General features: G+C 42.3%; 1 protein-coding gene across 1 annotated transcript; it reads left to right on the top strand.

Annotated features, from left to right (window-relative positions):
• Positions 1 to 13,266: 13,266 nt before the first annotated feature.
• Positions 13,267 to 16,039, top strand: LOC115779620 (mucin-1-like; the record flags this gene model as incomplete). The annotated part of the gene is made up of 10 exons (XM_030728385.1): positions 13,267 to 13,381; positions 13,607 to 13,702; positions 13,790 to 13,957; positions 14,078 to 14,194; positions 14,457 to 14,750; positions 14,877 to 14,893; positions 14,945 to 15,313; positions 15,381 to 15,397; positions 15,489 to 15,613; positions 15,744 to 16,039. Coding segments are annotated over exons 1-10 (1,548 nt in total), but the record flags the coding sequence as incomplete, so codon positions are not given.
• Positions 16,040 to 16,453: the final 414 nt, after the last annotated feature.

The following is a 16,453-nucleotide window of genomic DNA, read 5'->3' as shown; positions in this document are numbered from 1 at the left end:
CACACACACACACACACACACACACACACACACACACACACACACACAACCCTACCCACATGCATTTACCCACCCAAATACACCCACGAGGACTGTGACAAGTGCACATTCATCCACATCTATCCACCCTCTGAGGCCAGGGCAAGTAGACACTCCACCCGGGCCAACAGCGACCCCACGATGCTGCCAGTCCGGCACCCGAAGCACCACCCGACTCCCACCCCGGGCGAGGTGCAGGAAATCCGGGTGTGGGATGGCCCCCCCCACCCCACCCCCCACCCGAATTATAAATGTTGAATTGTATGGCTTCATGTTTGTGAATGCATGTGTCTAAGATGCAGTTAAAATTGAGGGGACAGCTGTGCCTCAAGCATCCATCGGTGCTCGACCACACCACCCCCTCAAAGCCCTTAATGTCTAAAGTGCCATTAAAATTGGGGGGCTGACGGTAGACTGGACCAGAGTGGGGCCATCACAGTGGCCCCCTCTCATCATCCCCATGCCTGCCCCCCAAGGTCCTATGTGTATCAGAGTGTATTGTCACTTGTAATGTCTGTAATGCAATTAAAATGGAGAGGCAAGTGTGGTTCCGCACATGGCCTCTCCACACGACACACCCCAGCACAGGGCAGGCGCAGGTGGACCCGGGGCCCCAGTGACAGCACCATGGAGCACCAGTTTGTCTTGTCTCTTGTTTGTGTCCCTCGTTGAGTGAATGAGTATCTGGAGTGGAGCATGCTGCCCTCTGTGGCGGGGGCTGTGGTGCCGATCTCTTAAACTTAGTTAGAGCACTTTCAGAAAGACTTCTACTGTAATAAAACTTATTCCCCACTGCTGTGTAATCCATTAAAGTAAATGTAAATGTTACTAAGAAATGATCAGACAGGAGGGGGCTTTCAGGGAATACTGTTAAGTCTTCAGTTTCTATGCCATATGTCAGGACAAGATCCAGAGTATGATTAAAGTGGTGGGTGGGCTCCTTTACATTTTGAGAGAAGCCAATTGAATCTAACAATAGATTAAATGCAGTGTTGAGGCTGTCATTTTCAGTATCTACGTGGATGTTAAAATCACCCACTATAATGATTTTATCTGAACTGAGCACTAAATCAGATAAAAAGTCAGACAGAAACTCTGAGTAAGGACCAGGTGGACGATAGATAATAACAAATAAAACAGGTTTTTGAGTTTCCCAATTAGGATGGACAAGACTAAGAGTCAGGCTTTCAAAAGAATTAAAGCTTTGTCTGGGTCTTTGATTAATTAATAAGCTGGAATTGAAGATTGCAGCTACTCCTCCTCCTTGACCTGTGCTTCGAGCATTCTGACAGTTACTGTGACTCGGGGGTGTTGAATCATTTAAACAAACATATTCATCCTGCTGTAACCAGGTTTCTGTAAGGCAGAATAAATCAATACGTTGATCAATTATTAAATCATTTATTAATAGGGACTTGGAAGAGAGAGACCTAATGTTTAATAATCCACATTTAATTGTTTTATTCTTTGGTACAGTTGATGAAGCTGTATTATTTATTGTTTTTGAATTTTTATGCTTAAATAGTTTTTTGCTGATTTTAGCTTTGGTTTTTGGTGGTCTGGGAGCAGGCACCGACTCTATGGGGATGGGGTTTTGGAGGGATGGCAGGAGGAGAGAAGCTGCAGAGAGGCGTGTAAGACTGCAACTCTGCTTCCTGGTCTCAACCCTGGGTAGTCAGTTTTTAGGAGGGTTAATAAATTTGGCCAGATTTCTAGAAATGAGAGCTGCTCCATCCAAAGTGGGATGGATGCCGTCTCTCCTAACAAGACCAGGTTTTCCCCAGAAACTTTCCCAATTATCTATGAAGTCCACGTGTTTTTTTTTGTTTGTTTTTTTTAGACACCACTCAGACAGCCAGCGATTCAAGGAGAACATGCGGCTAAACATGTCGCTCCTGGTCTGATTGGGGAGGGGCCCAGAGAAAACTACAGAGTCCGACATTGTTTTTGCAAAGTTACACACCAAGGCAATATTAATTTTAGTGACCTCCGATTGGCGTAACCGGGTGTCATTACTGCCGACGTGAATAACGATCTTACCAAATCTACGATTAGCCTTAGCCAGCAGTTTCAAATTTCCATGAATGTCGCCTGCTCTGGCCCCTGGAAGACATTTGACTATGGTCGCCGGTGTCTCTAGCTTCACGTTTCTCAAAACAGAGTCGCCAATAACCAGAGTTTGTTCCTCGGAGGGTGTGTCACAGAGTGGAGAAAAACAGTTAGAGACGTGAACAGGTTGGTGGTACCCGGGGCTTCTGCTTAGGACTACGCTTCCTCCTCACATGCTACATTCCCACCGCCAAGGTTCCGGAGCCAGAGCAAGTTCCCGTGCCGATCCCAATGAACCAGCAAAACGCTTAAGAACGGGCCCGCGTTCCCACCACATTTCTGTGAACTGCTCCTTTACGTATGAGTGTGGGCGGGTCATCGTCTGGACACGGAAGCTGAAGCGCACAAACGTGGGAGAACACGCTCTCCTTTCTTGTGCTGCAAATACCTTTTATGGTCCAAACCAAACTATTGCAGCATCTGTGTGCAGCACAGAGGGAAACACAGACAGCGATTAGAGCAAGACGACAAGTACGCACTTTGTGTCCTTTTATCTGTGATATGAACTGATACAAAGCAGCAAGTTCAACCTTGGAGCCCAACCTAATTCACAGCCGTGAAAATCGCTTCGCTTTTCTCATGTAATACACATGTAATATGGTAGAAAACTTGATGTTGACACTGCACGAAAAGAAGCATATTCGTCCCCGTATACTGACGCGGGCGCCGCTAGTAAACGGCAGCTTTCGTCAGCATACGGGGATGCGCATTTTCGTTCGCCTGAGACGAATATGGTCATTTACGTACCACCAGAATCAGCTGGGGGTAAAGGTACGGGGGGAGCCGGCCAGCGGGAGGTGTGAACGCCTCTACTTTACATATGAATAGCAGCGCTGCAAGCCGAAGCAGCGGCAACAGACCCACGTGGCTTCTCTGTCATTGGATGAAAAAAATGCCATCACAATTCAGCACTCACATGTGATTGGCTGGTAGATCTGTCCCCCATTGGCCTTTATAAAGACAGGCCTGGGTAAGCCCCTCCCTAATAAATAATAACCCAGTAATAAAAATTATTTTAAATTATTATTTCTGTGATATACCTTGTATGTTATGTTGTATTCATGCCATCCTAATAACCTCAACTAAAAGGAATTCAATTAAGAGAAACAAATTGTGAGGCACAAGTTTGAATTTCTTTTTTTTTAATTTATTTACAAAGCAATATGCACATACACACATCATATAATCCATTATATATAAAGAAAACAAAAACATTATGACATATAATGCTTTGCTACTTCTGGGCCATGTGGTGGTGGCTTTCTCTCAGAGCATGGTCCAGCATACAAACACCAGAGGTGGGAAGTAACGAAGTACAAATACTTCGTTACTGTACTTAAGTAGATTTTTTAGGTATCTGTACTTTACTTGAGTATTTATTTTTCTGAGTACTTTTTACTTTTACTCCCTACATTTTTACACAAGTATCGGTACTTTCTACTTCTTACATTTTCAAAACAGACTCGTTACTTTTTAACACGTCAGGGAGAAGTTTGCATTTCCGGTCAGTGCGCCGTCAGTCATCAAGCGATCTGAGCCGGAGGAATATTAACATATAAGAGACAATCGTACTGGCGTATCCTCCATGACCGGGGCTTATCGGGTACAAAGGGATTAAATACACAAACCCATGTAATTAATGTCTCATTTATAGCGCTATAATCAGGGGTCACAGCGGGCCGGACCAAGTCCGTAAGTTATGCTCGCGGCACATAAACAGCTTAGCTAGCGGTACTGAAGAGGAGCGAGCATGAAGGGAGTAACGTGTGGCAGGTAAATGCAACGTTTCTAAATGCTCAACAAATATCAGCAAACACACAAAGTGTGTGCAGTTTGTCACACAGTGTGTCTGCTAGCTAAAAGAAGAGCTGCTGTATTTCAGGGAGAGCAAAGAGAGAGAAGTTCACTCAGAGATGGAGAAAGAGGACAGGAGAGGAAGAAGAGAGGTTAGATTTAAAGGTAAGGACTGGAAAATAAACTGAAGTATGCTGACTTTGTGTTATTCAAAGATTGTATGAAAATACTGCAGTTTAGTACATAATAAACAGGTTATCTTGTTGTACTGTATTTACAGTAAAGCTCTGTGTTGGACTGGAGTACAGTGTTTGTGTTCATGGTCAGAGTTACAGGTTACATCAGTGCAGCAGAGATGAGTTTGAATCAAAGCTGCTCATGCTGAGATTCATTCACTGTATGCTGTCAGTGTAGGGGATGGAGATCAGCTCAGATAGCTGTGAAATACTGGGTTACATCTTTGTGAGTTGAGTTCATCCACACAGAGCAGTAAACCTCAGAGCAGCAGCAGCAGGTCAGCTGATCACAGCCTGCACACCAACATCATTTACTGGAGCTCACAATAGAAAGCTGTGATTCTTCTCCCCATGCAGAGCCACTACAGCTGATCTTAGGGTTCCTCCACCTTCTGAATTACCCTGAGTATCCTCATGTTTGTGTTTAGGTGGAGACACAGTCACCCTCTACTATGGAGGACACAGAGAACAGAGCTGTGTTTAAATTCCCTTTCACAGTTTGTGATTCAAGCTGAGTACATTCATTAGAATTAAAATTTAGATGGAATAACGTTTGTGTTCTCATGTATTATTTTATATATTACAATAATATATAATAAGGTTCAGTTAGCTTTACACAAAAATAGCAGGTAGAAACGTCCTCCAAAGAGCTACTTTTACTTTCTTACTTTGAGTAAATTTCAGAGCCTGTACTTTTTTACTTTTACTTAAGTAAAGTAGTTGAACCAGTACTTCAACTTTTACCAAAGTATTTTTTAACACAAGTACTTGTACTTCTACTTAAGTACAGAATGTCAGTACTTTTGCCACCTCTGACAAACACTTATGGTGCATGGCGTTGTATTTAGGGTGAGCTTCTGTCTGTCTTGCAGTTTGGCTCAGAGGTCACTGAGCTCCTGGCTGGGGAAGCTTGGGGGTCTTAATCCAGCCCGATACGCCATCTGAGACGCCATCCTCCTCATCCAACATGAGGTCAGTGGTGACACCGTCCCAGAAGGCAACCTCCTTCACTGCCAGGACACTCGTCCTCGCCTCCAGCTGCTGCTGACACAGAGCACACATTAAGTCATTATGAAACTGTATGAAATATTGTGAAAAATCAGGAAACTACACTGAAAGTTTGAGTCTCTTGACTTTGAATGTACACATAGCAGATAAGACCCTGAATGCAAAAAAAAAAAAAATAAATTAATCAGCCCATCTTTGTCATCAAAAACAATGGTTATTTGACAAAGTACCAACTCCTGTGCATCCTGTGAATAAAAGACAAATGAACAAGTACTTTGAAAAAATTTTACATTGATAAAAGTACTTCAGTGATTTTGGTCATTAACCCTTGAGGCACCTTTAAACTGATTATACATTTTTTATCTTTTAGGTCCCAAAATGTTACAGCTGCTAAAACTATAAACATTCAGTGTTAATTATTTTCACCTTCACTGCATCACCTTTTTATATACATTTTGGGTTGTTCAAAAGAAGCCAGATTTTATATAAAGTTAAAAAAAACAATAAGTAATATTTTCCAAAAATAAAACTGCATTTACAAGCTAACTACACAAATACAGGAGACCAACAATCCAATCCAATACAACACGTCTTACCGGCTTCCTTCTTGCACGTCACCGGGCAGGATTTTTAATGGCTGTCGCCTTTTCCGGAACGTGAGGCTGACTGTAGCGGAAGCTGCGGCGGACCGTCTGCAGGTTTTGCAAGAAGCTGGAAAACATTTTTGTACATTGTAAATAAAAAGTGTAAACAGTGCATACATAAACATACCCAGGCAAAAAACACACAAACAACACCAATAGATACTTACACACAATTATATCACGGTCCACGCATTAGGAACACTCACACTCGCGTTGTGAGGCGAACACAGTCTGTGGAAAATAAAGGTGAAAATAAATAAGAGTAAAAACATTTTAAGTTCTTCTCTCCTCCACACACTGAATACTGCGTGCTTTGTTTCTGATTCTTACCTCTGCAGAGGATCATACCGGCTTTTATTGGATTCAGAGTTGTGCAGGCCGCGAACTGCTTCCTATAAGATGAAACCAAATAAAAATAAGAAACCAAATCACAATACGTCTGTCAGCTTACTGTGACCATTCCTCCACTCTTAGTATTTTTGTTTTAGAAATGACCAAGTCTTACCGCGGTTTTCGGATTGTGCTGCCGTCTTTTCTTTGTTAGAGTCCAGAGGATCGAGTCTCTACGCAATAGACGCCATCTTGTCTTTTAGTTGTGCTGGTAGAAACTTGAGTAACTGAGTTGATAACCCATTCATTGCATCTAGCAGTGTCTTCTCGTCTACAGCGGGGCTGGTTGAAGCTGGCCGGTAGAGAGGCCCGCTTTCACGAGGAGCTTCTGGGGTGTTGAAAATATAGACGACCTCCATTGTCGTACCAGGAAAGCAGTGTAGACAAAGAACACCATTCAGTTTGAACGGAAGAGAACGACGGCACTGATTTCCTTTGGTCTTGCGAGACCTTCAGCGTGATCCCGCACGTGATCTGTATTGTCCAATCACAGGCGAGGAAGCTGCCACACGGAATTAAATTAATTTCATTTCAACTCAATTAAATTTTATTTATATAGCACCAAATCACAACCAACAGTCGCCCCAAGGCGCTTTGTATGGTGGGTAAAGACCCTACAATAATATAGAGAAAACCCAACAGTCAAAACGACCCCCTATGAGCTAGAAGACACACATCCACTGTCCGTTTTTTTTTGGTTTTTTTTACATTTTTCTCATGAAGGTTTTGCTGATATCTCTTATGTACATCCATGTATAGCAAAATAAAAGTTTATATGTTTTATATGTTTTCTTATTACATCTGCCTTGGTAGTCTTTAATGTCATTAATGCATGTGAACATTCACTGAACGTTTATGGCAGCGTTCATGGGATGTTGTCTGAATGTTCAATGCTAGCTGGGAAGCCATTGCACAGGAGAGGATGATGGTGTGACAGACTTTTTGTTAACAGTGAATTAGACTGAAAACTGAGTATGTTTTTCAATGAAAATAATGCTTGTAGTGTCACCAAAATCAAGTTATAGCCTTAGTTTATCTCCCTCAGTCCACTAAAGTTCAGGGTTCACAAAAAACTCCAAGACAGAAGCTCACAGACAGAAGCTCACAGACAGAAGCTCACAGCCTTATTGGAAAAAGGGACAAAAGCTGAAAACGTCCAAAAGTATATTTCCAACTAGATAATACTAATTTATAAAATAGAATGACTTCTTCTGAGTTTAGTCTTGTTTGAATGTTTCGCTGTATAATTTATGTGTAGTCACACTGTAATGGAAAAAGGCTTAAAAGATGATAATGTAAATTTGATTGTATATATCTCAAAATAAAAATATGCTGCTTACAACTGTTGGGAGGGGTAGACCTCTGGCGAGTACTGGTGACCACTGGTGAGTACTTGATTTGCATTTGTATGACTCACAGAAACCTCCTTTACATATGAGAGCCTACCCTAGACCTGAGGAGAGGGGGGGGGGGGGCTGAGGGAGCACTGACACAGAGAGTCCACGGCAGTTTCCCTACAGTTTATTGTTCTGGCCAAAGCCTCCTGCTGAGAGCCCTAAAGCTCAAGGCGCGCGGCAATATTACATGCAAGAAACTGTCGAAAAACCCACTTTTCATGCAGTGTGAGACGGCAGAGTCACACCCCTCTGCCGCTTTCGGCACGGGATCCTGGTTCCAGACCAGCTAGTTTGCGGGGCTAGAATTGAACCCGTTTTTCGGCCGAGCACCGAGTGTTTCGGCGGTGGAAAACCCGCCTAACGGTTCAATTAACAGCTCCGGCTCCGGAACCCTGTTGGTGGGAAAGAGGCTACAGTCACCCAGCCGGCCTGTTTTCCCTGCTGCTCAGGATCAGCTGAGGGGGAGCTAACGGCAGCTAAGCTACCATGGTCCACACCCGCTACAGGGGCCTGGCTAGATACAGGATTTTCCAGGGTGTGTGTCATCTGGCTTCATGGATAACTAAAGCTGTTATTAAGTATGACACACATTGTAAAACTATGTCTTACCCATAACGTTGAGGGGGGTGGGACAAGTATCAATGCAATCTAGAGGGCATAGGCTTTATAGGAAATGTTTGACCTGCTTTTGGACATGTTGGACTGTTTTCTTCCAAAAGATGTATATTTTTGCTATGCAAATGCACCTAATTAAATACTGGTAAATAAGCTATTTGTAATAATAATTATTCAGCATACAGAATTGCCTAGAATGAATGGAATAATATTTAACACAAATGGTCAGCAACTGGGCCCAGTGCTGCAAGAAGTGAAAAAGCCTGATAATAATGAATTACAATAGTCTACCCTAGAAGTAATAAATGCATGAATGAGCTTTTCAGCATCACTGTGAGAAAGGATGTTTCTAATTTTAGAAATATTGCGCAAATGCAAAAAAGCGGTCCTACATATTTGTTTAATATGTGCATTGAAGGACATATCCTGGTCAAAAATGACTCCAAGATTTCTCACAGTGTTACTGGAGGCCAAAGTAATGCCATCCAGAGTAAGTCTCTGGTTAGACACCATGTTTCTAAGATTTGTGGGGCCGAGAACAAGAATTTCAGTTTTATCTGAATTTAGAAGCAGGAAATTAGAGGTCATCCAGGCCTTAATATCTTTAAGACATTCCTGCAGTTTAACTAATTGATGTGTGTCATCTGGCTTCATTGATAGGTAAAGCTGAGTATCATCTGCATAACAATGAAAATTGATGCAGTGCTTTCTAATAATACTGCCTAAGGGAAGCATGTATAATGTAAATAAAATTGGTCCTAGCACAGAACCCTGTGGAACTCCATAATTAACCTTAGTGTGTGAAGAAGACTCCCCATTTACATGAACAAATTGGAGTCTATGAGATAAATATGATTCAAACCACTGCAGTGCAGTACCTTTAATACCTATAGCAAGCTCTAATCTCTCTAATAAAATGTTATGGTCAACAGTATCAAAAGCTGCACTGAGGTCCAACAGGACAAGAACAGAGATGAGTCCACTGTCAGAGGCTCTAAGAAGATCATTTGTAACCTTCACTAATGCTGTTTCTGTACTGTGATGAATTCTGAAACCTGACTGAAACTCTTCAAATAAACCGTGCCTCTGCAGATGATCAGTTAGCTGTTTTACAACTACTCTTTCAAGAATCTTTGAGAGAAAAGGAAGGTTGGAGATTGGCCTATAATTAGCTAAGACAGCTGGGTCAAGTGATGGCTTTTTAAGCAGAGGTTTAATTACAGCCACCTTGAAGGTCTGTGGTACATAGCCAACTAATAAAGACTGATTGATCATTTTTAAGATTGAAGCATCAATAATTGGAAAGACTTCTTTGAACAGTCTAGTAGGAATGGGATCTAACAAACATGTTGCTGGTTTGGAGGAAGTAACTATTGAAGTTAACTCTGAAAGATCAACTGGAGCAAAAGAGTCTAAACAAATACCAGCAGTGCTGAAAGCAGCCGAACATGAAGAATAATCTTTGAGATGGTTATGAATAATTTTTTCTCTAATGTCTAAAATTTTATTTGTAAAGAAATCCATGAAGTCACTACTAGTTAACGTGAAAGGAATACTCGGCTCTACAGAGCTCTGACTCTTTGTCAGCCTGGCTACAGTGCTGAAAAGAAACCTGGGGTTGTTCTTATTTTCTTCAATTAATGATGAATAGTAAGATGTCCTAGCTTTACGGAGGGCTTTTTTATAGAGCAACAAACTCTTTTTCCAGGCTAAATGAGCATGTTCTAATTTAGTGAGACGCCATTCCCTCTCAAGCTTTCGGGTTATCTGCTTTAAGCTGTGCGTTTGTGAATTATACCACGGAGTCAGGCACTTCTGATTTGAAGCTTTCCTTTTCAGAGGAGCCACAGTATCCAAAGTTATACGCAGTGAGGATGTAAAACTATTGACGAGATAATCAACCTCACTGGGAGCAGAGTTTAGGTAGCTGCTCTGCACTGTGTTGGCACATGGCACTGAAGAGCATAACAATGAAGGAATTAGATCCTTAAACTTAGTTACAGCACTTTCAGAAAGACTTCTACTGTAATAAAACTTATATATAGCACTTTTCTACTCAGTATGAGCACTCAAAGCGCTTATACAACCTGTTTGCATTCACCCATGCACTCCCATTCATACAAGCACTTCCATTTTTACGAAGCTAAGTGCTTTTAATTACCTAACATTCACACGCATTCATACTCCGACAGAACAGTCGGAGAGCAACATGGGGTTAAGTATCTTGCCCAAGGATACATTGGCATGTTGCCCGGAGTAGCCAGGATTTGAACCGCTGATCTTCCGATCAGTAGGTGACCTGCTCTACCTACTGAGCTACAGCCACCCCACAATAAATATATATATATATATATATATATATATATATATATATATATATATATATATATATATATATATATATATATATATATATATATATATATATATATATATATATATATATATATATATATATATATATATATATATATATATATATATATATATATATATATATATATATATATATATATATATATATATATATCATAAGATGTGGACAAACCACCAAACAAAATGGCTTGAGTCTTTTATGAAGCATAATGACCATGTCATTCCAGGCTTACTTTATCAGCTGGCTGCACTGGTAGTAGTACAAACGAGTATTAGGGCCACATCGTAGAAAAAAAATTTTTTTGAGAATAAATTCAAAATTTTGAGAAAAAAGTCAAAATGTGCAGATTAAAGTTGTTTCAAGTGAAACAACTGCAATGACATGTCTGTTATACCCTCCAGAATGTCTTGTATTATGAGTTAGTGAAACTATAGAATCGGTTTTAGTAACAAGGAAATGATTTCTTTTAGTGCACAAACACAATGTAGTGATAAGTATGAGGACGTTAAGAGAGTGCAGAAAGTTGCATCTGCTCAGAAGGAAAAAACCACACAAGCTGGCAACGGTTAGATGGAAGGATGGCTGCACCTTCGTACAGTACAGAGGGGACATGTAGAACCACAAGACACAATAACACAGCTGATCAAGTTGTTTCTACCCAAGGCATCTTGTAGAGAGTATAGCAGCTGTGGCCGTTATTTGACTTGAAATGACGACTTTGATGATTTTAACTTTATTCTCAAAATGCACAAACTGAATTATTTTTTTTTCCTCAATGTGGCCCTCACACTCCTTCATATACTAGCAAGTTAAATATTTCAGTAGCACAAAAATAATTTATTAACGCACAGAAGTGCAAAGTTTGATATGTTTTATTGGTCCAAAAAATTTAATAATGGTCAAAAATGCATTTATGTAGGCTGACTGGCAACAGAATTGGTTCTTTGATTAAACAACGTTCTGACATGAAAGAATCCTCACAGATAATGTAATGAACAAAAATTATCCACTTTTTAAGTTAAAAAAACAGCTATTAAAACATGCCTATTCAGTTTGAAACTCTAATTTAATAAATCAAAATAAATATCAATAAAAATAATAATAAGCAAAAGAAAGAAATAAAAGTGATACCTCTCACATTTAATAGACAAGCTGTGTGCCTCTTTACAGCCCTGCATTTAGCCATTCTTCTGGCAGTACTGACAGGTAAACAGTACTTTGACGATTATAAACAGAACAGCAGATAGATGCTGTGTGACCTGTCACAAGAAGTTGTACGCACCCACTTATTTGTGTCTTTGACATGTTTCCCCATGAGCTGTGGACACCTGGGCCAGACCAGTTTATCTATGAGAGCAAGATAGATATGTTTGATGTGGTGATTCTGAGCGGTCAGTCACCGTATTCATGCTTGTTATTTTCTTGATGGCCAAATTAACTGTTCTTGTAAGAGCCTGAATGACTCTCAGGCCAGTGGAAAATGACCTGGTGCTGTCAGTATGTGCTTGGCCACTGAACTCTTTCATCCAGAAAATGGGAATAGAGGTCATCCCATTAAAAAACTGTTAATAAGCTAATAAATAAAGAGATATAAAAAGCTACATAGAGAAGCTGTGTGTAATTGATATGGAGCATTCTGTATGTTTTTAAGCATGCTATTATTAAGATATAAATAGAGGGTGGCAGTGACATCAATTCAATGAAAGCAGGTGTGGCAAATTCGTGAGAGAGCAACACAACACTGTGTGAAAAACAGTCACAATTAAATTCCTTGATTTTTTTTCATATTAAGTGGAAAATGTAGAACATTCAGTTGTATTAATCAAAAGAAAAACAAAGTTTGAGCTAAAATGCTCTTCAGCAAATGTACAATTAGTTCACTATTCACGTATTGACATGATGCACAGGGTAAGCTGCCACACCTGCTGCTGCAGCAGATCTAACGTCTGTCTAACATCACTGAACAGACCGGTTGCCGTGTTTTTCAATAGCCCAGATTAGCAGGAAAACAGGAAGTACGTGTGAGTCAAGCTGTGAGATAATAGACTGTGGTTAAGGCCATTCCTTTACATATTATTCAGACAGTTACCTCCCTGTCAAAGTGATATTTTACGCACAACATGATCACTGGTTTTTGCGTCAAGGAACATCTAATGTTTTGCTCTCATTTTGCACTCATTGATGCATAAAACAAAGCATCAAACAGCTACTGAACTACATCACTTGTACTGTGAGAATCAGCAAACTAATCTCACATTTGAACACTCTTTTATGTTTATTGTGGATTTATTAAGAATTATGTTTTGTATGATTTTTCTTTTCATTGTTTAACTCTAATGCCTATACACTCCACAGTGATGTAGGAACAGGACATTAGCTAACCTACTGCTGTATTTAGCCACAATTTAGTTTATCTAGGGTTCCTCTATCTAGAAACAGGCTTTGTAGCAACTATGACATGCTAAAGGGAATCTTTCTCATACCATTTTTGGGAAATTGTTTTCCCTCTTTTGTTGTGATGCACTTTTTAAAATTGAGTTGAGAAAAGGTGTGGTAAGGAGTGCTGCCACAGTAATTTGATGAAAGAGGAGATGATTGAATATTCATGCTATAAAAATGTATACACACCCAATCCTGTTCATTATATAAAGTGTACTGGTGCTCCTCAGGTTTAGTATCACAGTCCAGGGAAACTAATCCACAGTACTGACCTGTTCATCAGGATGAAATTGATCACTTCTCTGATTCTCCTCTGGGCACTCTCCAGCACAGGTAAATCTACTCTAACAATACTCCAGGTAAAAGAGACCATAGTTTAAACATTTTTCTCTCTAATTTTGGATAATTTGTTTTCTTTGTTTTGTTTCGAATTAATACAGTGGGATCTACTCCACTATAATCTTACTGTCGTAGCCAATATAAACATTTAAAAATACTGTATATTACTGTATATTTTAAATGTGATAATTATTGCTTTGTCTCTTCTCCTGAGTGCAGCTGGAGCCCTTCAGTGTCAAAACTGCACAAGTGCAACTTGTTCAAACCTAGTTTCATGTTCCTCAGAGACGATGTGTGTCACAGCTACAATTCTAGGTAGTCATATCTTCTGATACTTTTCAGTGAGTTACAAATTATGTGTGTTTTCCATTAACATTAATGAACTGCAATTTGAATTTGCAGCTTTTTCATCTGGAACTCCAGTAACACAAATCTACAAGGGATGTGCATCTTCCTCCCTGTGTCTAGCCACGGGGAATCAGACATTTTCAGTTAATCTGGGTGTTCAAAGTGCTCTCGCATCTGCCATGTGCTGCAACACTGATAACTGCAACTCAGAAACTCTGGCTCGTAAGTATAAATTGATGAAAAAGTGGCTTATTGAAAACAAGATAATAAAAAAAGAAACAATATTCTGACTTTGGCTGAAATGTTCTCTGTTCTAAAATGAAATTGTCTTTTCTGTTTCAGCCCCTGCTCTTCAGTCAAATAATGGTCGAGTTTGTAATGTTTGTGACCCCTCCACCTCTCAATGCACTTCTACATTACAATGTCAGGGAGTCGAGGAGCAATGTTTTGAATCAATGAGTGAGTCTTTATATTCTATCATTTGTATCATCGGTTTCTCTACCAAAAAGGAATTGATTTTCATTTTTGAAACATCTGATAAGAACGGAATCTGAAAGTCATTGCAAAAAGGCTTAAAGTTTCAACACTGGATGTCAGCAAACAGAACATTTTAAAATGCTTTTAAGATACTCTTACTTGTTTGGTATTCCCTGAATGTTGTCATATTAAAATATTCTGTTGAAATTATTACAATTTTTTGTTTCTTCTTTTTAAAATACAGTGAACAGCAACGGCAAAACTTTTCCCGCTTTTGGCTGTGCATCTAAAAACCTGTGTCTAGCTGCTATGAGCCTGCGTTCTCTGCCTTTCATGCAAAACGTTGGTAACATAATCGATGGACCAAAGTGTTTTCCATCTACAACAACTGCAGCACCAACAACCACCACAACCCCAGCTACAAGTGCAGCAGGTACAACCGTTGGAGATACAACCGTTGCCCCAGCTACAACCGTTGGAGCTACAACCGCTGCCCCAGCTACAACCGCTGCCCCAGCTACCACCGCTGCCCCAGCTACAACCGTTGGAGCTACAACCGTTGGACCTACAACAGCTGCCCCAGCTACAACAGCTGCCCCAGCTACCACCGCAGCCCCAGCTACAACAGCTGCCCCAGCTACAACAGCAGCCCCAGCTACAACAGCTGCCCCAGCTACCACCGTTGCCCCACCTACAACAGCTGCCCCAGCTACCACTGTTGCCCCAGCTACCACAGCTTCCCCAGCTACCACCGTTGCCCCAGCTACCACAGCTGCCCCAGCTACAACCGCTGCCCCAGCTACAACCATTGGAGCTACAACCATTGGACCTACAACAGCTGCCCCAGCTACAACCGCTGCCCCAGCTACAACCGCAGCCCCAGCTACAACAGCTGCCCCAGCTACCACCGCAGCCCCAGCTACAACAACTGCCCCAGCTACAACCGTTGGAGCTACAACCATTGGACCTACAACAGCTGTCCCAGCTTCCACCGTTGCCCCAGCTACAACAGCTGCCCCAGCTACCACCGTTGCCCCAGCTACAACAGCTGCCCCAGCTACCACCGCTGCCCCAGCTACAACAGCTGCCCCAGCTACAACCGTTGGAGCTACAACAGCTACCCCAGCTACAACAGCTGCCCCAGCTACAACCGTTGGAGCTACAACAGCTGCCCCAGTTACAACCGTTGGAGCTACAACAGCTGCCCCAGCTACCACCGTTGCCCCAGCTACCACCATTGCCCCAGCTACAACAGCTGCCCCAGCTACCACTGCAGCCCCAGCTACAACAACTGCTCCAGCTACAACCGTTGGAGCTACAACCATTGGACCTACAACAGCTGTCCCAGCTACCACCGTTGCCCCAGCTACAACAGCTGCCCCAGCTACCACCATTGCCCCAGTTACAACAGCTGCCCCAGCTACCACCGCTGCCCCAGCTACAACCGCTGCCCCAGCTACAACCGTTGGAGCTACAACAGCTACCCCAGCTACAACAGCTGCCCCAGCTACAACCGTTGGAGCTACAACAGCTGCCCCAGCTACAACCGTTGGAGCTACAACATCTGCCCCAGCTACAACCGTTGCCCCAGCTACCACCGTTGCCCCAGCTACAACAGCTGCCCCAGCTACCACCGCTGCCCCAGCTACCACCGCTGCCCCAGCTACCACCGTTGGAGCTACCACAGCTACCCCAGCTACAACCGTTGGAGCTACAACCGTTGGACCTACAACAGCTGCCCCAGCTACCACAGCTGCCCCAGCTACAACCGTTGGAGCTACAACAGCTGCCCCAGCTACAACAACAGCCCCAGCTACAACAGCTGCCCCAGCTACCACCGTTGCCCCAGCTACAACAGCTGCCCCAGCTACCACCGCTGCCCCAGCTACAACAGCTGCCCCAGCTACAACCGTTGGAGCTACAACAGCTACCCCAGCTACAACAGCTGCCCCAGCTACAACCGTTGGAGCTACAACAGCTGCCCCAGCTACAACCGTTTGAGCTACAACAGCTGCCCCAGCTACCACCGTTGCCCCAGCTACCACCATTGCCCCAGCTACAACAGCTGCCCCAGCTACCACTGCAGCCCCAGCTACAACAACTGCCCCAGCTACAACCGTTGGAGCTACAACCATTGGACCTACAACAGCTGTCCCAGCTACCACCGTTGCCCCAGCTACAACAGCTGCCCCAGCTACCACCATTGCCCCAGTTACAACAGCTGCCCCAGCTACCACCGCT

This window comes from Archocentrus centrarchus, chromosome 4 (assembly GCF_007364275.1).
Source record: "Archocentrus centrarchus isolate MPI-CPG fArcCen1 chromosome 4, fArcCen1, whole genome shotgun sequence".
In the NCBI taxonomy this organism is placed as follows: Eukaryota; Metazoa; Chordata; class Actinopteri; order Cichliformes; family Cichlidae; genus Archocentrus; species Archocentrus centrarchus.
Note: the sequence above shows the minus strand (reverse complement) of the source record. Positions and strands in the feature narration are given on the sequence as shown.